Raw genomic sequence first — 24563 nt, 5'->3', positions numbered from 1 at the left:
GGGTACACCTTTCCTGCACGGGGTCGGGGGGAGGGGGGCACCAGTGTGTTCGTGAGCGATGCGGACTTTACAGAAAAGCCACAGTGCTTTCCCTGGCAGGACCTAAAGTCCGGTTGGTCCAGAAGTTCACCCTCTTGTTTCCATTTCTCTGGGCTCTGCTGCTATTTTCAATCTCTGCCAAGGAAACGGCAGAAAGAAGGCACACTCCCCCTCTGTGTGCCGTGGAGTCACAGGGGTTAGTGTTGGGAGGGGCAGCTGGTTGATTTGGACAGGGTGGGACAGAACTGTCGCCCACCCCCCACCCCCCACGCCACCCACTGCCTCCCTGGAGCAATCGAGGGGGCTTGGGACTGTGCACCACTCTCTGCAGAGGGCAGCAGCCGAGGAGGACCTGACCTGTCCTCTCATCCTGGGACATCGCCGCTCGGGGCTGGGGAGCATGGGGTTCTTTCTGAGACGAGCAAGCTGGGGTTACTTCTGGGCCTTCCTCACGGCTCAGAGCTACTGTCATGATGGCACCCCGAGCGTGGGAAGCAGGCCGGGCCTCAGCAGGCATCCTGCCAGAGGGTGTGGGGCTCCTTCTCCTCGGGGGCTCAAGATGTAAGCATAACCAGAAGTGACAACTGGGTTTCTTATTAAAGAAACTGGGCAAAAACATCACCGTGTTGGTGTGTGCAGCTTCGGTGGTGTGGAGTTGTAGGGTGGATCACGTGTGCTTAAAAACGAGTTTTGATTTTAACCCTAGATTATTTGTGGTTGACACATTTTCCCGTCCCCCCCTCACCACAAACAGGCATTTTTTTTTAATTAATTTTTTATTTTGACTGTGATGGGTCTTCCTTGTAGCACTAGGGTGTCTCTTTAAATGCAGAGATCAGGCTTAGTTGCCCCCCCACCCAGCCCCCGCATGTGGGATTCTAGTTCCCTGACTAGGGCTCAAACCCACATCCCCTGCATTGGAAGGCAGATTCTTAACCACTGGAGCACCAGAGAAGACCCACGTATTGTTGATAAAGATAGTGTCAGTACTTGTGAAATGTGTCAAAAAGCTGTATTGCCCTTCCACCTGGGGCATTCCGTTTTCGACGCTGGGTGCTTTATGAAGAAACTTGGACTAAGTCAGGTCACGTGGTGTTACCCCCTCCTCTCGCAGACCGCTTCATTCTGCAGACACCTGAGTGCTTCTGAGTGCTTGCTCTGCAAGTTTCTGAAAAGCAAGAAGATGGTTTCTCATCTTGCTCGCGTGCTTTGTAGTAGTGCCTTTCCAGGTGTCCGAATCTCATCGGAGTCTCACATGGCCCTGCCAGTGGGGGGAGGGCACGGAGGGGGTCCTTGCCCCTCTGAGGAGCAAACTGGATTGTGGAGCAGTGAAGGGTCTCATGTGTTTTTTTTTTTAGTTAATTAGAATTCTCCAATTAAAAGGAAAAAAACAACAACAACTTTGGTTTTAGCGTAGTTATTTGTCACGGAATCTTCCCTCCCTGCACCTTTAATCCTAGTTCTGAATCGAATGTACACACAGGAGAGGGAAACGTCTAGTGCCCCTCTAAAATGCAGCTTAAAAAATAATTTTGAGAGGTCCACATTCGAGAGGAGCTCGGAATTCCAGGTGCGCCCTGAATAGCTTTTGACATGTGGTTGACGCGGTGTTGCGGCGGCCGTTTTACAATATGGCAACAGCCAAAGAGCAGCTGGCAGATTAAAGCCAACCTTTAAAAGCTTTTATAGCTGGGGAGGTTTTTAAGGGTCTTTCATAGACCCCTTTCTCTCCTTTCTTTCTTCCTTTGCCCTTCACCTCCAACTGGAAAAATTTTTTTGTTAGTTTTAACCGACTTCCTGTTATCAAACATAATACCTACGGCAAAGGCGACATGACGAGTCTGACATCGAAATGCAAAAGGAATAATACGTGGGATGTTTTCCTGAGCTGCCTTCTTTTTTTTTTTTTGGCGGTGGGTGGGTGGTTGGGGTGGGGAGAGGCTTTTCAGCTACTGGATGTGCTGTATTTTTACTTGAATCTTGTTTCCACAAGCCAGTTTCCAAGTGACTCCGGGGCGAATTCTTCTGCTCACAGTCAAGGCAGAGACTTGATAACATGCTGGGGGAAATGCAGATGGGCACCAGTGTGGTCGCTCTCCACTTTGAGCTGGTGTGGTCCCCGCGTTTGCCCTGTGGTCCCCGCGTTTGCCCTGCGGTGCGGCTCTGACTGCCTTACTGGGGGGGCAAGGGTGGAGGGTTGGAGGGGGCACCTTCTCCGCAGTGTCCTAGCGGGGACGGGACCCTGTTGAGAGACGGAGAGAGAGGGGGTAGTTTTATTTCCTCAAGACTATTTATATCCAGCGCTCGTGCAGTCGGGCAGATTTGTGGATGGGAAACAGGCTCTCGTGGAAGAAAAAGTCCTCCCGGACCAAATGCTTTCTGCCTTCTGCAGCAGCTCCCTAATAGCTGCCATGTGTGAGCGGGTATGGGGGACGGCCTTCCTCTCCTGGGGAAGTCGATTGAAGCTGTCTCTCGGAAGGCTTGCAACGTTCTGCAAAGAACAGATTTCTGTCTCCCAAGTCTGGAAAAATAACGTCCCAGGGCATGAGTACCATCTCCCACACGGCTCCCGGGTTGGGGGGCAGGAGGAGGGGCACGATCAAAGGCCCCCCGGTGGTCAGATGAGGGGCCGGAGGCCAGCACTGAGGTAGCACCGTGGTCGCAGCAGCACCGTCCGAGCCTGGCTCTCCCGGCCGCCGAAGCTGCCAAGCGGTGCAGGAATGCAGGGCTTGGGGGCCCGAATCCCGTTTTTGATGAATGTTCTAGTTCAGTTTTCCGGGATGTGAATTATGGCTGGGGAATGGCATTTTGTTTTCCATTCATGCTGATAATCTGGGAATGTTGCTCGGAGGATTGTGCCGTCTGGAGAAAATGTTTCTAAGTGTTTCCGAAGTTTCAAGGCCGCCAGGCGGTTGTGGACCCGGCTGGCCCGTTTGAGCCTCTGTTTCCACTGCGTTCGCGGGAAGGGCCACTGACAGCCTGGGTTCTGGGTGATGGTGTTCCCCCAGGGCGCGTCTCAGCGGGGGAGGCTGGGTCAGTCCTGGGTGCCTTTTCTCGGGCTCCTTCACCAAAGCCAGCCAGGTCACCAACAGGAAAGCTTGGACAAGGGTCAGTCTGTCCATCAGTCTCTTTCTCTTGGAGATGAGAAGAGAATGCTGTTCTCTTTGTTGATGGCGTTCCCATCTCTGCCCCTCAGTGGTTGCCTATGAGTAAAGTGCATCTTGTCCAGGCACCGCTGGGCTACCTACAGCCTTCCAGGTCCTGTATGTTCCTCAGACGTTCAGTTCTGCGTGGTCCCTTTGCTTGCTTTGTGAGTATGTTTGTCTCTTAAAATGTTTTCAGGCTTTGTTTTGATAATGATATATTTAATGATATAAGCAGTGGGAGAAATACCAGTGTGTAGATTATAATTTTGTTCTTAATTGTTGGAGATACTATCCCTTATAGACAATTCTAGGGAATTGACCCCTCACACATGGCGGCTATGAACTTGGTTTTAAATGGCAGTAATTCTGAGCCTTTATACTACTTGTTTTACTTGATGTTTTTTAGGGGCATTCGAGTCTTTCAGTTTTAGCATATGAATTGCTTTCACTAAAACTTTAAAAGAAAATGCTGCTGAATTAGGATCTTCCTTGGTGGAGTGGTCTTCTTCCCACTTATTCCCGAGGATGAGTGAAGACTTAGGTTATAATACATAAGCATTTATGCTATGTATATAATGCTGCTAAAAATGAGATGGGCTTTCCCACTGATACATGAAGCTTCACAACATTATTTTGGGCTGTCTCCTCTGTTGAAGTATGGAGAGAGAGGGGTGATTGGCAAAGAAAGGACTGCGTTAGTCAGCTCCTGCACCTCCACGATGAGTTCCCCAGTAAGATCTCTTTCACAGTGAAATGCCACCGTCGTCAGCAGTGCCCACTGCGGAACTGGCAACTCCTTGCTGGGCCATTATTCAGCATCACTAACCACGAGTCTTTTCTGAACCCTGAACTGTAAAAATGTTAGTTTAAACCGACGTGGCTTCCAGGAGCAAAACAAAAGTTTAAAAAATTAAAAATGAAGTTTTTTTTTTAAGAATACTTGTAAAGGTTTGCTTTTCTTTGTTGTAGGAAAGCATTTGACAAATTGTCTTCTTGTCTGAGGAAAAATGAATCCCACATACAGCAGTTATTAGGGAGTAACTGAGCGATGGCACCAGTCATTCCCCTTCCTGTTGTTAATCTCCGTAAATAAGGAAATACATCTTTTAAAAGAAAACATCAAATTGTGGTTTCATAAATTTAAAAACGATGGTTCATTTTTTCTGTGGGTGGGGGAGTGGGGAACGTCCAGGCTCTCTCTGCCTAGAATGGCTTAGATTATTACTCTAGATTGTGGGCTTCCATAGGCAACTTGAAATACATGAGTTTTTCTGTGGCTTTTCAGCCCATAAAATGCTGTAAGGGTCAAAGGTCTGTACTTTTGAAGATTCTCCTCTCTGCATGTATTTTCCCTTCATGTGGGTGGAATTAGTTTTGTGTCTCAAGATTGGCCTAGTGAGTTTGTCACAGAAGATGGATTTTTTTTTTTTAGAAGATGACTTTTTAAAGGACTCTGAGTCCTCATTACCAAACCCTCTCTCTGCTATCTGGGGAGGGTAGATGAAATGACCTTTCACATCCTTTCCAGGGCTCTGTAGTATTTATGCTGGACCCAGCAAAGCAACTGGATGAGAAAAATTAAAAAAAAAAAAAAATTTTTTTTAACTTTTAAAACAGTTCCTTTGAAAGCATTCTTTGGTAAGCATTTGTGATTATTCACAAAATTGGTTTAAAAAAAAAAAGAATTTGTGATTAGTACCATTTCATCTTTATACTGGAGCAGTTTGAAGTCATTGATAGATACTTTTCAGTTACTTTAAGCATAATGAAAGCGTGTTTTGCTTTCTGCTTTATTTCATCTCAGGCCCTTTCTCTAATTACTTTTCCTGTTAGTTTAAGAATTAACAGTGCAATATGTAGGAGCCTCAGGTTTACAAACAAGTTGTGTTTTCAAAGTCTGTGTGCCAAACTGCCTGTTTTCAAACAAAGCCTGGTCCCTGTCGTTTCTGTCGGTTGGGTTTTCTCACCAGTTCCTATTTGTCCTCCTAGCCCGTGGCGCAGGTAAACTGTGGGATGCCATCTTGTGGTATCGTTTCTGTCAGATTCCGGCTTGGTGGCTCATGAATGCAGTGGGGACGTACCACTCGTTCTACTTCTCCGCTGTTTGACTTAGAATTTAACAGCTTCGTATCAGATACTGCTTGAAAACAGCCATGTTGGACACTTAATAATACTGGGGTGTATATATATCCTTTTTTGTTGCTAGTCAGTTGCTCAGTCCTTTCCTACTCTTTGAGACCCCATGGACTGCAGCACGCCAGGCTTCCCTGTCCTTCACCATCTTCACCATCTATGTCCTTCTCCATGCATATCCTTACAGTGAATTAATGAATTTGCACTGGTAGGTTAATACTTCTCTTATATTTAAGAAAACATTTTTCCTTTCGTAACGACTGTTGAACCATGCACACAAGTAAAATAAACGTTTCATAGAAAGTTTCAAATATACAAAAGTAAACAAAATAATGTAAAGATACCATATGTATTCAGCACTCTGCTTCACAGTTTTCCGTTCTGGCCAATCTCATTTTATCTATTCCTACCCATTCCTCCTCCTATATGTGTAGCCTTTTACCCAGATCCCTGAGCAGATCTCTCATCTGTAAATATTTAGTGTGTGTCTTTAAAAGATAAGAACTCTGTTTAAAAATACAAGCAGTGGAATTTCACTGTCACACCTAAAATAATACAATTCCTTCACATAATTTCTTATATACCAGTCAGTAATCCAGTTACTAAACAGGCTTTTTAAAAGATGAGTTATATTATCTATGTATTGTGTTTAAGCTGGAGAAGGCAATGGCACCCCACTCCAGTACTCTTGCCTGGAAAATCCCATGGATGGAGAAGCCTGGAAGGCTGCAGTCCATGGGGTCGCTGAGGGTCGGACACGACTGAGCGACTTCACTTTCACTTTTCACTTTCATGCATTGGAGAAGGAAATGGCAACCCACTCCAGTGTTCTTGCCTGGAGAATCCCAGGGACGGGGGAGCCTGGTGGGCTGCCGTCTATGGGGTCGCACAGAGTCGGACATGACTGAAGTGACGTAGCAGCAGCAGCAGCATTGTGTTTAAGTATGTTAATCCTTTTATAAAACAAATGCAAGATGGAAGACACTAGATATAAGCTGTTGTAACTTTTTTTGGGAAGTGATCTGTAAAATTGATTTCCGTATGTTTTAAGTGCCATTATTTGAGCTCCTGTTCTGAAGATAGTAACCATTTGTAATATCATGCAGAGCAACCCTGCACATTGAGATATGTGAGTGCCATCCTTTCAGAACTAAACACAAGTTTCTTGCTCCCTCTTTTCTGTGAAGTCCTGGGTTTCCTTTAGCACGGACGCTATTGATTTTTGCTTGTATGCTTTCGGTTCGGGTTGATGTTTAGCCTTTGACCCAGCCACTTTCTTACAATAAACAGTTTGTTGATGAGAGCAGCTGCCCAGCGGATTGTTTCCAGATTGTTCTCTCATGGCTGAGGATGCAGTGTGTGCACCTTACGATGAAGTCGGCTTGAAGCTTGTGGCTTCTACTTCCTATGGCTGTCTGCCTTTGAAGCTAACTGTCAGCCTCTGAACATTTTTATATCTATATCCAGTGACGGGGTGTGAGTCTGTGGCACTGGAGATCAGACTTCACGTATTACTATCTTGATTATTATTCCCTGAATGAATGATAGCAGCATCTTCTAGAAATTTCTGCCATATGAGTGATTCCCGATAGTACAGTAGGAATTCATTGGCATGTGTGGAAATTAAGAGCACTGGGTGTAGGGAAGAGTCCCACTGTGTAGGGAAGTAGACAGGGCATGTTTTATTTTGTGTAGGAGTCCACACGCCTTGCATATTTAAAGGTTTTCTACATATTTAAGGAATGTAACTTTCAAACCCAGGTAAGTATATCTGCCTCATGTTATTATCTTGCCCTTTAAAAATAAATTTTCATATTCATCTTATTTTCAAAGGGCAATATTCCTTTTTTCATTGTTGTTGTTAATGCAAGTGACAGGAACCCTAGTGATGTGGATGAGTTTATGTGACTCAAAGGCACACCTTAGTTTGGATTTTTGCTGCTTCCCTAATCACTGCCCAGCTCTCACCTAGAATGGCCCGTCTGCTTGTAGCAACCTTCATTAAGGCAAGGTCGGAACTTTCGGCATCGGAGCCAATACTTTTTTACTAAACTGGCCACCAGGGGCTGCTGTCAGAATGGTGCGGCTGAGCTCACCTCCCTAGAGGCAAGTTTACTTTTTTCTACAACCAGTAAATTTTGCTAAGCTACCAATCCTGGTTTCAGAACTCAGGTCTCACTACACAGCCTCCAGTCACCAAGCAATGCTTACGGCTGTATCCCTTCCAGCCAGCTATTACGTAGAACCTGGACCCAATTCAAGACCTAAGATTAAGACTTGTGTGTTTTTCATTCGGTGCCAATAAGCTGTTATTAATACACTGATTCCACGTATACTGAAAGGCTTCATGAAATGCACTGGGGTTTGTGCTCAGGAAAGAACGTCCTTCGCTTGGACTGCTCAAGCTCCGGGCCTCTGGAGGCACAGCCTGTGACAGTGAAAATCGGGTTTTTCAGGGAGGTGTTCTTGCCTGAAGTGACCTTTGCAACCTAGCCCTCATGCAGACTGCGTGAAGGGTTGTGCTGATCCAACTAAGATGCCGGTGCTAGAAGGTATTCTTGATGGTTGTTTGGTTTTTTTCTCCTTTCAAACAAAGGCTGTGTCTTTGATAATTCCAGGATTAACAGCAGAACAAAAACATCCAGTGAATGTTGGAACTGGCAGAGGCCTTAGAGAGCTTTTGGAGCAAATCCCTTTGTTTCTCCTCAACTTTTTGTTTAAAAAAATAAGTAAAGAAAGGGAGACGAATAGTACACAAATCTCATGTAACTTTTACCGAGTACAGTCACCGCTGGTTAACGTTTTACCACCATTTATTGATAAAGAGAGTTTGTTTTTCAAAAGATGTGTGTCTTCAAGTAAAACACAGAGCATAGAACTTAACTTATTTATGACCGTATGAGGCTATCACATTTTTGTTTCTAGGAGTTGATAAGAGAGTGCCACTAATTTCCACTTGGACCTGGGCTTGTTTTCTTTATTTGAAGTAAAACCAGTAGCCTACTGGTTTGTAATGGTTCTGGATAGCCGGTCATTGCTGTCCTGGGCTATGGGCACATCCGATCCTCACAATGGGCCAGCAAGTAGAAAATTTTTAGAATATACCTTTAAAAAGTCCTAAATTATGGAACATAAAGCACCTCAGAGCCACATGCTTTGAGGACAACTGGTTGATCTTTTATGCTCAGCATAGGACTTCTCAATCCTGGTCTAGGAAAATTCCAGTGATGACCATGTTATGTATACAGGATTTAACAATTTTTCTTTCAGTTTCCCATCCCAATATTGGAACCTTAGATCTGACTGCTTACTTTTATATGAAGGTTAAAATCTGGGGGGGCGGGTAGTGCACAAATGCTGCTGTAGTTATGAATATCTGTCTACCCTATTAAACTGTAATACAAGATCATTTGAAGGCAAGGACCATATGTTGTTAATCTTTGTATCCCTTTTCCAGTATTTTGCCTGTAGTAGGCATTTAATAAGTGTGTTTTGTTTGAAAACTTAAAAAATGTTTTGGCGTTTCCCACTAAAGTATGGTGAAACACATCTTCCATTCCTGTGTCTGGGAGAGCCGACAAGCCTTGGGGGACAGGCCAACAGTAAATAGCCCACCAGGCTCAGATTGGCTGCCCGGTTCAATCTAGCTGTCACCCTTTATCCAGGTGTGTTGGGGGCTTCATTAACATCACATTAAACAGTTTAAAAGAATCAGCTGTTGATATACCCCAGATCAAGACTGAAAAGATGAAGCTTCAGAAAAAAGTTGCAATAGTTTATCTGTTATTAAAGTGCTTTCCAGTTTAGAAACTATAACTAAGTACGCACTGGCTCATCAGCTAGCTGCTCCTTCCCATCAACTAGTAAGGCTTCCTAAAATGCGGATTTTAGACCGTCTCCTTGGAATGCTTGCTTGCGGATCTGTCCGTCCTCTCCTTGTAGGGCAGAACGGAATGCCTTCACAGGCCCTTTTTTCCCCCTCCAATGTAATATCCTCTGGGACTCTCTGAATTTTCCAGAGTGTCATGTACAAAAACAGTTGACCAAATGAGGTTTTGCTAAAATAAATGGACTGGAGTAGAAAACTCGCTCTGCCTTCCCTGAATCGTCCTCATACTGGCCACCTCTCTCTTTGCAGGCAACATGTGTATTTTAATTTTGGAATCCTAGAGAGGATGTTCCAGTTTTAACTTGAGCATTTAGCATTTGGGACAAATCACTCACTCTTGAATGTTAAAGGTGAAAGGGGAGGTGGGGTTTTTCTCGTTCTAAAAAGAAAGCCTCCACGCTAGCCTGGAGCAGAGCTGTGGGCGATTCTGTGCTGGTTATCTCCTGCTCCCACACACAGCGCTCCAGAGGGGTCAAAGCCAGGCTGCGAATGACAGGCACGTAGTTTGGGATGAGTTGCGGGAGCGGGGTAGGGGGCCTAATGATGACTCAAAAAAAAAAAAAAAAAAAATCAGCCCTGGGCGTAGGGCTCTAGACCCGCTGCTCGCCCCAATATGGCTGAGGTGGGGAACGGTCACATCTGTATGTGCGCATGCGTGCGTGTACGTGCCTGCGTGCGTGTGCGCCAGTCAGAACGTGCCCCTGCAGGGTGAGGCGCGATGGGCCGCCCCACTCGCGTTCCGGCTCGCGGCCTGGGCTCCCACCCGGAGCTTTCTTGGCTTCCCAGCCAACGCTCCTAGCTCCGTTAGGAGCCTGTTTGTGTTGGCCTCGGACAAATGGCGGGCGTTTTACACTGGCAAGGCTTAATGAAGGCTCTGGAGATTTCTACGGATGTTGAACCCCAAACCCACGGGCCCCGTCAGTGGAAGTTAGCGCCTCTGGAGTAGGAGCGGTGGTTGAGCGCCGACCCAGAACGCCTCCCTTTTCTTTTAGTGCCGCCCACGGCTCGCTCTCTCTCTCTTTTTTTTTTTTTTGGTCTCCGCACTCGCAGAATAGATTTCACCTCTAAAATGAGCCCATTTGGCCCAGCGGAGGTGTGATGCCTATAAAACCAGCCTTGTTAGAAATGACTTATTCATTACCTCTGTTTTATGGGTCCACCCCAGCCTTTTGTGGTCTTCGCTAGTTGGCAGGTAACAAAAAATGCAGTAAACCCGTGGCCTTTCAGAGCCTGAGCCTGAGAGAAACTTTTACATAATAAAGGGAATACAGGTTTTAACAGACATTTATTGAGTGCCTACTGTGTCCCAGGCCTTGGGGACCGGAAATGACCGTGACAAGTTTGACTCAGGGGAGGAGCCCCCCATGCCTGGGATTTGGATCTCGGATGCCCTTCGTCATAAATTCTTTGGTGCTGTGGAGTTACCATTCGAAGTTGTGTCTGATGAAAGCAGTTGTGTCCACTCTTAGCACTTGTGTTGGCCACTGTCCAGTTTACATTGTCCACTTGTTCTCTGGGTGCCTTCCCAGGCCCTGGTTGTGCTGGCAGTGGGTGAGAGAGGTGGAGGGGTTCCTCTCCACCCTCTCTGCTCACAGCCCCTGTGGGTGCCGTCTCCTCTGCTCCTCCTCTGGGCCTGTCGCTGGTCCAGGTGTTCCCCAGCCCTGCTGCTTTGATTCTCTTATTTTTGCCCACAGTTCCTTAAGTAGCCCTTCCCTTGAACTCTAGAATATGCCATCTCTTTCTGGCTGAAACCAGAGAGCAATGAACGGGTAATTCACTTAAATGATACAAATTTTGTTTCTTTGTGAAAATGTCCTCATCTGGGCTTGCCTGAGTTAGCCGTGAAATTAAAAGATGCTTACTCCTGGAAAGAAAAGCTATGACCAACCCAGATAGCATATTAAAAAGCAGAGACATTACTTTGCTGCAAAGATCCATCTAGTCAAAGCTGTGGTTTTTCCAGTAGTTCTGTATGGATGTGAGAGCTGGACCATAAAGAAAGCTGAACACTGAAGAATTGATGCTTTTGAACTGTGGTGTCAAAGGTCCATCTAGTCAAAGCTATGGTTTTTCCAGTGGTTCTGTATGGATGTGTGAGTTGGGTAATAAAGAAAGCTGAGTGCCGAAAATTTTGATGCTTTTGAACTGTGGTATTGGAGAACACTGTTGAGAGTCCCTTGGACTGCAAGGAGATCAAACCAGTCCGTCCTAAAGGAAATCAACCCTGAATATTCTATTGGAAGGACTGATGCGGAAGATGATGCTCTGATACTTTGGCCACCTGATGCGAAGAACTGACTCACTGGAAAACACCCTGATGCTGGGAAAGATTGAAGGCAGGAGAGAAGGGAATGACAGAGGATGAGATGGTTGGACGGCATCACCGACTTGATGGACATGAGTTTGAGCAAGCTCCGGGGGAGTTGGTGATGGACAGGGAAGCCTGGTATGCTGTATTCTTGGGGTTGCAAAGAGTCGGATACGACTGAGCAACTGAACTGAACTGAAGAAGTTTGACCCAAACTTCTTCAGATTCAGGTTTCTCTTACCAAACATTCTAATCCTTGCCCACCACCCACTCTCCCTCCCACGCCACCTCAGCTCCAAGCCATATGTTTTATCACTACTTCATAGTTGCATATTATATTGAGTTTATATCTTTCTTTGTGATGCCTTCAGATCAGATCAGATCAGTCGCTCAGCTGTGTCCGACTCTCTGCGATATTTTGATTACAGTAAACAGGCTTCTCCTATGTTGCTTCATTTTGGGTTAGCTCTTCTTACTGAGGATGGTGGGATAGAAATTAGAGCAATGATTTAGGAGCCAGATTTGGTTTTGTGGTTTCAAATTCCAGCTCTGTGACTTACTGACTGTGTGGTTTGGAATATCTGAGGTTCCATTTCTTCTTCCATAGATGGTGATAATAGTGCTGTGGCATTGCTAGTGAGGGTTGGGATCCTTGTCTAAAGCCCCAGTGCTCTGCATGGAGTGAGTGAGCACTTCCATACGGTGGATGTAGGCTAGTGCCTGATGGAGACAACCTAAAATCATTCCACGAGAGACATTGCCAATCATTTGTCTGCCTAGGTGAAAAGTTACTTGGGAAAAGACTTGTGAGAAGTCACTCAAGTGGCTTCCCTTGGTGATTTATGGGTAAGGCAAGGAGGAACCCTGGGAAAAGCCTTGTCAGGGCTCCGCCCATCTACCAACCCCATAGCTACATGGCTGCCTCTCCATTTCATCTTATGCAGGGCAATTTGGCAGCAGGCAGTGGCCTGGCTGCAGAGAAGACCAGAAGCTTCTGGGGAGAATACAGCTTGAGATCTTGATCCCCTTCTCTTTTAAAATTTTTTGATAAACTTTAATGTCAAGTATCATGGCAAATAGATGGGGAAACAGTGGAAACAGTGGCAGACTTTTATTTTTTGGGGATCCAAAATCAGTGCAGATGGTGACTGCAGCCATGAAATTAAAAGACGCTTACTCCTTGGCAGGAAAGTTATGACCAACCTAGACAGCATATTAAAAAGCAGAGACATTACTTTGCCGACAAAGGTCCATATAGTCAAAAGCTATGCTTTTTCCAGTAGTCATGTATGAACATGAGAGTAGGACCATAAAGAAGGCTGAGCACTGAAGAATTGATGTTTTTGAACTGTGGTGTTGGAGAAGACTCCTGAGAGTCCCTTGGACTGCAAGGAGATCCAACAAGTCCATTCTAAAGGATATCAGTCCTGAGTGTTCATTGGAAGGACTGATGTTGAGGCCAAAACTCCAATACTTTAGCCACCTGATGCGAAGGGCTGACTCATTTGAAAAGGCTCTGATGCTGGGAAAGACTGAAGGCGGGAGAAGAAGGAGATGACAGAGGATGAGATGGTTGGATGGCACCACCGACTCAATGGATGTGAGTTTGGGTAAACTCTGGGAGTTGGTGAAGGACAGGGAAGCCTGGCATGCTGCAGCCCATGGGGTTGCACAGAGTTGGACACGACTGAGCGACTGGACTGAACTGAACGTCAAATTTGTTATTTTAACTCTTTTCAGCTGTACTGTTCAGTGCCATTAATTACTCTCACACTGCAACCATTCCACTATTCTGGAAACTTTCTCATCACCCCAAACAGAAACTCTATACCCATTAATCAATAACTTCTCATTTTCTCTCCACTCAGCTCCTGGTAACCTCTATTCTACTTTCTGTTTCTATGAATTTACTTTTTCTAGATGTTTCACAAAAGTGGAATCATACAATATTGGTCCTTTTGTGTCTGGCCTCTTTCACTTAGCATAATATTTTCAAGGTTCATTTATGCCATAGTGCCTATTAGAAGTTGATTTCTTTTTATGCTTGAATAATACATGTACATGCACTGGGGTATTTTATATATATGTGTGTGTGTGTATACACACACACACACACACACACACACACAGGAGTATTTTATATATATATATATATTGCAGCCATGAAATTAAAAGACGCTTACTCCTTGGAAGGAAAGTTATGACCAACCTAGATAGCATATTCAAAAGTAGAGACATTACTTTGCCGACAAAGGTTCGTCTAGTCAAGGCTATGGTTTTTCCTGTAGTCATGTATGGATGTGAGAGTTGGACTGTGAAGAAGGCTGAGCGTCAAAGAATTGATGCTTTTGAACTGTGGTGTTGGAGAAGACTCTTGAGAGTCCCTTGGACTGCAAGGAGATCCAACCAGTCCATTCTGAGGGAGATCAGAGGGATTTCTTTGGAAGGAATGATGCTAAAGCTGAAACTCCAGTACTTTGGCCACCTCATGCGAAGAGTTGACTCATTGGAAAAGACTCTGATGCTGGGAGGGATTGGGGGCAGGAGGAGAAGGGGATGACAGAGGATGAGATGGCTAGATGGCATCACTGACTCGATGGACATGAGTCTGAGTGAACTCCAGGAGTTGGTGATGGACAGGGAGGCCTGGCGTGCTGTGATTCATGGGGTTGCACAGAGTCCGACATGACTGAGTGACTGATCTGATTATATATATATATATATATACTGCTGCTGCTTAGTTGCTTCAGTCGTGTCCGACTCTGTGCAACCCCATAGACAGCAGCCCACCAGGCTCCGCCGTCCCTGGGATTCTCCAGTCAAGAACACTGGATTGGGTTGCCATTTCCTTCTCCAGTGCATGAAAGTGAAAAGTGAAAGTGAAGTCGCTCAGTCATGTCCGACTCTTAGCGACCCCATGGACTGCAGCCTACTAGGCTACTCCGTCCATGGGATTTTCCAGGCAAGGGTACTGGAGTAGGGTGCCATTGCCTTCTCCAATATATATATATATGTGTGCGTGTGTACATATATACATAAAATACTCCAGTGTGTGTGCATATATATATTCCAGTGTGTCTGTATATATGCACACACACTGGAGTATTTTATGTATATATGTACACATGCACACACTGAAGTATTTATATATATATATACACACACACACTGAAATATTTATATATATTTTATGTATATATATATACATAAAATATATATAAATATTTCAGTGTGTGTGTATATATATGTATATATGTATATATGTATATATATGTATATATATATACACTAGAATATTTATATATATGTATTTTATGTATATATACACACACTGGAACATTTATATGTACGCATACATGCAGTGTATATATATGTACACACACCACATTTTGTTTAACCATTCATCTGTCCATATTTTGACTTATGTGCGTTGTTTCTACCTTTTGACTCTCGTGAACAATGTTGTTCTGAACATCGGTGTTGCTGAGGTATGTGTTTGAGGACACTTCTGCTTCCCACTCTTTTGAGTATATACTCGGAGCTGGCTGGCTTATATGTTGATACTGTTTAATGTTTTGAGGAACTGCCAAACTGGACCCCTTGTATTTGAGAATCAGCATTGCCAGAAGCACTCTGATGATTATTACTTGGGGACCTAACTGGAAAGAAGCATCATCAGGGGCCCCACAGGAGATCTTGCTGGCTTGGTTCCAGATTTCATGCTGGGGCTGAGGTGAATGGTCTCAATCCCAGATGCTTAGGAGTAGAAGAGGCGGCAGCCAAGAGTCCAGCTGGAGAGTGTGTCTCCACATAATGAGGGTTGTGCTCCTGGGCCAGGAGCACGTGTGGGAGCGTGTCCATTTCTTTCAGAGATGTTTCGTGTATCGGATCATTTTGGCCCTTGGGTGTCTGTGGGTGACAGTTACCTGGATGCTTGTGGGGACAGTCTGCTTTCAGGAGCGAGTCACTAAAGCTAGAAGCCCCTGCAGGCCCATTCATTCTGGGGGTGACAGTGTTGGGTTCAGTGACTGAGCATATTTGGGGGTGCAGGAAGGCGGGGGCCTTGGGCATCCAATCAGGGGAGCAGTGCCTTCCAAGGAGGAATCCGACTGCCATCAGACTGCAGTGGGTCAGTTGGAGTTGAGACAGCAGAAGGGTCTTCACGGGGGACCAGTCACCTAAGGAGGAACACACTCGTCTCAGACCCTGTCTGAGGCTTTGCTCTGCTTGGTTCTGGTGGTCAGAATAAAAGTTTACCCTGAAGGCTGCCACATGAACAATCCTTGCTTTAAATGAGATCAGGACCAAAAACAGTCTTGCTTTTTCAAGAGTGTCTTTTTTTTTTTTTTTTTTTTGCCATGCTTTGAGGCTTGTGGGATCTTAGTTCCCTGACCAGGGATCGAGTTCATGCCCCCTGCAGTGGAAGCACGGAGCCCTAACCACTGGACCACCAGGGAATTTCCAGGAGTGTCGTCTTTTGATTGTAAAAATCTTCTATGCTGTGTGCCTTCATCACTTGTGTGAAGACACTGAGTGAATGTGAAATTGTCTGGGAATATTTTGTTTGTAAAATACCAGTAGTAAGAATTTTTAAAAATAAATTCTTCTACTCCTGTGTACTCTGATGTTTGAGAATGGAAACATCCATTAAAAAAACTTGTATTCTGTGTCTTTGTAGATTCATTTTTTCTGATTTACCCACTCATAAATTTATAATGTTGCCTAGCAACTTACAATGTTATGGCTGAAGCGCAACTAATCTGATTATTTACAGTGGGGCAAATGTGTCTCCGAGATTGAAAACCTTTAAAGGTTAAGATCAATTATTTAGTGTTTCTTGGGAAAAGGAGCACAGAACGCAGAGATGGTAATAAGTATTTTGAATCCAATGCTGAGTTAAGAGGGATGTCTGTTTCACCCATTGAGTCTTGCTAGGTGGATAAAATTTAGCAGAAAAGACAAGGGAGGGGGTGGAATGGCTCTAACATACCTGGACATAGTATACTGGACATCTCTGATCTTAGTTGTACCCCATGTATCAGATGTTACAATATGTTAACTAACTATGGAATAGTCACTTATGTTTATTTTCAGTAAATGTGAATTTAAGCATTTATTTCGTCAGAACTAGGGACAATGGTGTTCTTTTTGGACATTAATGGATACAGAGTCTTGTGGATTTTAGTTGCTGTTTAGTGTTGCCTAAGGATGTTGCTGGGTGTGGCCGATATTCAAGGAAATGTACTTATTTGTGTGTAGGATTTGATATACATACATGCTGGAGTAACTGTCGTTGAACATTTCCAGAATCCCACAAAATTCTCTTGTTCTGTTTCTCATTCGGTTCTCATCTACTCTCCCACCCCCATGCTCATCCTTGGGCAATCACTCATCTGCTTTCTATCATTATCAATTAGATTGGTCCTTTCCAGTACTTCACATAAGTTGAATCACACAATACATACTCTTTTGTCTTTTTTAATTTTAATTTTAATCAGACTTATGTTTTTGAGATTCATCCATTTTGTTGCCTGAGTAGGTCATTTTTATTGCTGAGTAGCGTTCCAATGTATAGATCTGCTGTGACTTATTTATCTGTTTTCCTGTTAGTGGACATTGGGTTGTTTTCATTTTTTTTTTTTTTTTTTTGCTATTATGAGTAAAGGTTCTATGGCCATTCACATACAAGTCTTTGCGTTGATGTGTGTTTTCATTTCTCTTGGTTAATTTCCTAGGAATCGAATTTCTGGATCATATGGCATGTGTATGTTTAATTTGATAAACTGCCAAATTGCATTCCAAAATTGTTGTACCCTTTTATTTTCCTATCAGTAATGTATGAGAGTTTCAGTTACTTCACATCTTTGCCAACACTAGATACTGTCAGAACTAAGAAATTTAACCATTCTAATGGGTGTGTAGAGGTATCCCATGGTTTTACTTTGTATTTCCCTGGTGATAAACGATGCCGAGCACTTTTAATGTGCTTTTTGGCCATCTGATATTTTCTTTTGGGTAATGTCTTTTCAAATCTTTTTGCTGCTGTTCTAAGTTGAATTGTTTTCTTCTAATTATGTTTAAGAGTGCTTTTGGAGGGCTTTCCTGGTGTCTCAGTGATAAAGAATCTACATGCCAATGCAGGAGACACAGGTTCGATCCCTGATCTGGGAAGATGCCACATGCCGAGGAGCAGGCACGCCCATGCGCCTCTAGTACTACCCCTGTGCTCTAGAGCCTGGGAGCCGCAGCTGCTGAGCCCACATGCCCCAGAGCCCGTGCTTCACAAGAGAAGCCGCCACAGTGAGGGGCTGAGCAGCGCAACCAGAGTAGCCCCCACTCGACACAGCCAAAAATAAATAAAATCATTTTTTTAAGTGTTTCTTTTTGTTGTTGTTGTTTTGCATTCTGGATACAAGTCCTTTGTCAGATATGTGTATTAAGAATAGTTACTCTCAGTTTATTGTCTTTTCATTTTTCTTAACATTAATCCTTGAATGGCAGCAGTTCTTAGGGTTCTTAATTTTTATAAAGTCTAGTTCTTTTTTTCTTTGAGAGTTCATACTCCTTTCATTTAGAGAAAAGATTTATTAATACCTATTCTAAGATCAGAAAATTTCCTCCTCTATTTTATTCATTTTATAGCATTACATTTGGACCTGCTTACATATAGGTCTATGATTCATGTCAAGTTAATTTTAGTATACTGTAAGGATTAAATTTTGGTGGTTTTCTTTTTTTTTTTTTGCATATGTTCCCTTGTTTTAGCACCATGTATTGAAAAGATGATTCTTTTTCAGGTGAATTACCTTGTTGAAAATCAATTGAACATACATGTGTGGCCTTATTTCTGGACTTTATTCTGTTTTTAGTAATGTATGTCTATCTGTACGGAGAAGGCAATGGCACCCCACTCCAGTACTCTTGCCTAGAAAATCCCATGGATGGAGGAGCCCGGAAGATTGCAGTTCATGGGGTCGCTGAGAGTCGGACACAACTGAGCGACTTCACTTTCACTTTTCACTTTCATGCATTGGAGAAGGAAATAGCAACCCTCTCCCGTGTTCTTGCCTGGAGAATCCCAGGGACGGGGGAGCCTGGTGGGCTGCCGTCTATGGGGTCGCACAGAGTCGGACATGACTGAAGTGACTTAGCAGCAGCAGTCTATCTGTAAGCCAATACAGTGGGCTTCCCTGGTGATTCAGTGGTAAAGAAGCCACCTATGATCCCTGGTCGGGAATTTTCCCTGGAGAAGGAAATGGCAACCCATTCCAGTGTTCTTGCCTGGCAAATCTCATGGATAGAAGAGCCCGATATGGTCCATGGGGTCACAAGAGTTGGACATGACTTAGTTTCTAAACCACCACTACCACCACCAAGCCAATGTCTTGATTACTGTAGCTTTATGTCTTGAAGTCAGATAATGGAAATCTTCTTTTTTCTTCCCCAAATTGTTTTGGCCATTCTAGGCCTATTCTTTTTCTGTTTAAGTTTTAGAAATAGCTTATCAATGTCTACAAAAGAAAGCTTGCTAGGACTTTGATGGGAATTGCATCAAATCTGTAGATCAAATTGGAGAAGAATTGATGCTTAATATTGAGTGTTCTAATCCATGAACATAGTATATCTCTTCAGTTATTTAGGACTTCTTTAAGTTTTCAGTGTTTCATAGTTTGCAGTGTACAGGTCTGGCATATATTTTAATTTATTCCTAAATGTTTCACATCTATTGATGCCATTGAAAATGATGTTTAAATAAAATTTAGGCTTCAGATATTCATGGCTAGAAATAAACCCAGTTTTTATATTGACCTTGTATTTTGCAACCTTGCTGAAAACCAAGGTACTAGTTCTAGTACTTTTTTGGGGGGGATTTCTTGGGGTTTTTGTATTGTGTGCGACATGTCCCAGTAGGAAACAGAGGCACATTCACCTTCCTTGAGAATAGCTAGTGTTTTCCTAGTGCTGTGGTGAATTCAAAGGGGCCAGCATTTATGTGACTATAAAACGTTGTTTTTGGTTCCACTTAAATTGTATTTAATTAGCCTGAAATCTTAGAGAAAAGTAAATACTGAATTCTTGAAGTTCAAATGTTAAAAAAATAACATTAATTAGAAGGTTTTCATGAATTTCATTGGGGTGGAATTTGATAGCAGTTGTTTTATTTTCAACAGAACTGATTTAACAATTTCACATTTCTTTTTGATGCATATTATATCCATTTCAAGGCCATCTCTTATCATTGCCTTTTCTGGGTTTTCCCTCTTTGATATACCTATTTATGTCTGTTACTTGTGGGACTTTATTTTGGTATGGAATTTAATGTGCATTTATACAATGAATGCTTATTAAGCATGCAATATCCACTTGGTACCAGGTGCCATGGATACAGTTGGGAGCAAGACAGAAACACACATTTGTTGTCTTTATGGAGCTTATGTTCTATTCTAGCAAAACAGTGGGACATTGAGTAAATAGTTGTATGAACTATGGAATTACAGTTTGAAAAGTGCTATAAAGTCATTACGTTTATGAAGGGTAGTCCTAAACTAGTCAGGCTGTGGGTCAGTCTTCCTGAAAGTGGTGACATTTTTGCGCTCTCTGGTAGTTGTGTTTAAAGATTTAGGTAGATTTGGGGGGTAGAGGATTGTTAATACTACTCATGTCTGCCCATTTGCCTTGATATATATGATCCAAACTTTTTTCTTCAATAGCATTTCTATTCTCTCTTAGTGGTCATTGGTCGAGTTAAGCCAAGATTCATTAATTAATTCCTTTTCCTTATATATGTTAGCAGCTACTTCTGCAGCTCTTAAGTCATCATTGTAACATATGTCCTTTTATAGCATATAGCAGGCGGAATTCCTTCAAACAGGCAGTAACTTTGATACTTCTTGTGACCAGAATTGTATCTCTTGTCCAGGGACAATGGGGGTGGGGGGTAGCCTAAATACTACCCTTGTGTACTTAGTTTTACTCGATGGCTACAAGTTGCATTTGACTATAGTGAATATAAATATTTAGGAGAATTATAGATGGTATATAGGTATATTTCTTAAGAGGTTCCTCACCTCATTTTGTATCTTTTTAGATTCTCTTTTTTTCTGAGTAACTTACTTTGCCCTGATTAAGTCCTGAAAGATTATATGAAAGAAGTATAAAATTAAACATAAAAACCTCCTGTACCTTGCCTACTCCAATTTTAATTTCTTTTGCATATTTGTACATCTCTATGTGTTGCTTTCAAAAACAGTTTATTAGATGAATGATGTGTAGATGGCCAATCGGATAATTTGCTCCAGAGCTGGTTCCCTGCTTTCTTCCTGTTCTGAAGGTTCTACCTGCTGCTGGCTGTTTCTTTTTGGTTTGACTTTCATTGACTTTGAATAGAGAGGAATCAAATTACCTACACCTGTTGAATAACTGTTTACCTCCCTGCTTGAATTAATGAAAACCAAGTTAGTTAAGAAGTGTTTATTTTTCAGATTACTTTACATCTCTCTCTCTCTCTCTGTGTGCGCGTGATTTAACCTATCCACTGATGTATCTTTAGCTTGTGCGGTGCCCTTATAACATCCAGCTGTTGAATGTGTTGAAGCAAATTCAGATTTGTTTTCACACACACACACTTGAAGATTCTTGTGCTATAAAATGTCTCGCCCTCTGGATTTCTTCTGATCACTTCCTTCTGAAGCCATTTAACTTGTTCCTCTAGCCTCTGTGTTTTCTGCAAAGAGGAACTGAGTTTTAAAGGTTCATCAAGTGAATTTAGTTAAATGAAATTTCATCTTTGAAGGTGCTTCTCTTAGGCATGTAGAGCTTTGGGACAGACCCCGGGTGCTAACAGAAGGCCTTGTCTCCTCTTTGGAAGTGCCTGGCATTTGTGTGAAGAGGGCCCAGGAGTTCAGATCAGCACTTCCTGTAACAGATTTTAATATGTTTTGTGCTAGCCCCTTGGGATGCTGACTTCCCCACCTGAACCCCCTGATGCTCCACCCTAGGGGGCGTCCCCAGATCTCCCAGGGTCAAAGAGGAAGTTGCAGCTTCTTGGGAGGTAGGATAGAGAGTTCAGTACTAGGTTAGGTTGTAAGTACTGGACTTCTGTCTTCCCCTCCGTGGACTGCATTTGGAGTAAAGCGAAAGCATCTTGGGTACCCCATTCCTTTCACTGTTGGTGACCTGTCAGTGGCTGGTGGTGGTCAGCTTGTCTATGAGACGAGGTGGAGGTCCTGCAGAGGCCGAGAGGGAATGCTCTAGTATCTTAGTACTTTGTCTCCTGTGACTTTTCACCTAGGCTTTATTTTCCCAGATAATGAATTTCTTTGAGGGGTGGAAGTATAAGGTTAAAAACTTTCTGTAAAATGCATAGAGGCCTCAGTTCAGTTCAGTCACTCAGTCGTGTCCGACTCTTTGCGACCCCATGAATCGCAGCACGCCAGGCCTCCCTGTCCATCACCAACTCCCGGAGTTCACTCGGACTCACGTCCATTGAGTCAGTGATGCCATCTAGCCATCTCATCCTCTGTCGTCCCCTTCTCGTCCTGCCCCCAATCCCTCCCAGCATCCGAGTCTTTTCCAATGAGTCAACTCTTCGCATGAGGTGGCCAAAGTACTGGAGTTTCAGCTTTAGCATCATTCCTTCCAAAGAAATCCCAGGGCTGATCTCCTTCAGAATGGACTGGTTGGATCTCCTTGCAGTCCAAGGGACTCTCAAGAGTCTTCTCCAACACCACAGTTCAAAAGCATCAATTCTTTGATGCTCAGCCTTCTTCACAGTCCAACTCTCATATCCATACATGACCACAGGAAAAACCATAGCCTTGACCAAACGGACCTTTGTTGGCAAAGTAATGTCTCTGCTTTTCAATATGCTATCTAGGTTGGTCATAACTTTCCTTCCAAGGAGTAAGCGTCTTTTAATTTCATGGCTGCAGTCACCATCTGCAGTGATTTTGGAGCCCAGAAAAATAAAGTCTGACACTGTTTCTACTGTTTCCCCATCTATTTCCCATGAAGTGATGGGACCAGATGCCATGATCTTCGTTTTCTGAATGTTGAGCTTGAAGCCAACTTTTTCACTCTCCACTTTCACTCTCATCAGGAGGATTTGAGTTCCTCTTCACTTTCTGCCATAAGGGTGGTGTCATCTGCATATCTGAGGTTATTGATATTTCTCCTGGCAATCTTGATTCCAGCTTGTGCTTCTTCCAGTCCAGCGTTCCTCATGATGTACTCTGCATGTAAGTTAAATAAGCAGGGTGACAATATACAGCCTTGATGTACTCCTTTTCCTATTTGGAGCCAGTCTGTTGTTCCATGTCCAGTTCTAACTGTTGCTTCCTGACCTGCATACAGATTTCTCCAGAGGCAGGTCAGGTGGTCTGGTATTCCCAACTGTTTCAGAATTTTCCACAGTTGATTGTGATCCACACAGTCAAAGGCTTTGGCATAGTCAATAAAGCAGAAATAGATGTTTTTCTGGAACTCTCTTGCTTTTTCCATGATCCAGCGGATGTTGGCAATTTGATCTCTGGTTCCTCTGCCTTCTCTAAAATCAGCTTGAACATCAGGAAGTTCACGGTTCATGTATTGCTGAAGCCTGGCTTGGAGAATTTTGAGCATTACTTTCCTAGCGTGTGAGATGAGTGCAATTGTGTGGTAGTTTGAGCATTCTTTGGCATTGCCTTTCTTTGGGATTGGAATGAAAACTGATCCGTAGAGGCCTAGAGGATCACTAATGAACTCTAAAAGTGGAAAGGAAGGACTTTTGAGAATTTAGGATCTAGTGTAGGATAGAAATGTGCCTATTTCCCTGGATCTTGCTTTCTGAACCAGTTCATATTTTTATAATATAGGTATACTTAGTGTTGTTTACTTGCTAAGTCATGTCTGACTCTTTTGTGACCTCATGGACTGTAGCCCGCCAGGCTCCTCTGTCCATGGAATTCTCCAGGCAAGAATACTGGAGTGGGTTGGCATTTCCTTCTCCAGGGGATCTCCCCCACCCAGGGATTGAACCCAAATCTCTTGCACTGGCAGGCGGATTCTTTCCCACTGAGCCAACAGGAAGTCCATACTTAGTGTACTCATTGTCTATTGTATGATAGTTTTTATGTTCAGAATATGTTAACCTAGCTTTTATTGGTCATGAATTAGGAAGTACTTCTCTTACCAAAGTGGCATTTTAAGGGAAAGCTACCATCATCTAATGTAATGCCAAATTACGACCTTCCCACTTCTTTCTTTATGGCACAGGAAATCCGGGATCCTCTTGTGCAGTGGCTGGGGAAACATGTGGATCCTGAAGGAGTAATAAGATCGAGCAAACTCTCCCTGAAATTCATTTCATCCTATACATCTGAAATAGAAATCACCCCATCCGCCCTACCCGTGGTGACTGACACAGAGTCCTTCTCATCAGAAAACTTTGACTTCGAGATTTACCGACAAAACCTGAAGACAAAGAAACTTGGGAAAGTCATTCTGTTTGCCGAAGTGACACCCACTACAATGAATCTTCTGGACGGGTAAGTCCTGGCTAGGCTGGTTTCTATATTTGCTTGGAGGACCCCAGGTATCTTGATGGTTCTCTCCAACCAGTGCTCAGGGAGAGGGAGGAAGATTTAGAGCAATAACCTAATGCTATGCTTAAAGTAATAGCTTATTCATAACTTAATCATGAAGATTAGAGTGATAACTCTTTAATATACCACTAGCAATACACCCATCTGTAGATAGAGAAATTAAAATTCTTGGGTCAGAGATCTGTGTTTTAAAGAATGAGGGACTTCTGTGCCTTGTGTCTGTCTTCCTTTAATCTGACTGTTCATAATGTCTTTGGGAAAAAGAATATTATGAAAAAAAGGTGTTTGACAGGAGGCGCTATTGTTCATGTTGCCATTTTACTCTGTTGTAACCAGTGTTGAGATGTTATAACCAGTTTAAGATGTTTGCAGAGTATTAGCATAGCAAATTTGAACATGTAAGCTGTGTTCAGTTGAAATAAACAGGAGCTTTGTACTTACCTGTTTTGGTATGTTGCTATCCAATG

The 24563-nt window shown here is 43.4% G+C and overlaps 1 protein-coding gene across 4 annotated transcripts in view; it reads left to right on the top strand.

Annotated features, from left to right (window-relative positions):
* Nucleotides 1–24563, top strand: part of HLCS (holocarboxylase synthetase) — a 215374-nt gene that overhangs the window by 58619 nt on the left and 132192 nt on the right. For all 4 annotated transcript variants that reach the window (XM_025293769.3, XM_025293775.3, XM_025293760.3 and 1 more), the window contains exon 6: nt 23768–24039. In XM_025293769.3, coding sequence (XP_025149554.3) covers nt 23768–24039 — 272 coding nt within the window. The remainder of the gene's footprint in view (nt 1–23767; nt 24040–24563) is intronic.

Source organism: Bubalus bubalis, chromosome 1 (assembly GCF_019923935.1).
Source record: "Bubalus bubalis isolate 160015118507 breed Murrah chromosome 1, NDDB_SH_1, whole genome shotgun sequence".
Lineage (NCBI taxonomy): Eukaryota > Metazoa > Chordata > Mammalia > Artiodactyla > Bovidae > Bubalus > Bubalus bubalis.
Note: the sequence above shows the minus strand (reverse complement) of the source record. Positions and strands in the feature narration are given on the sequence as shown.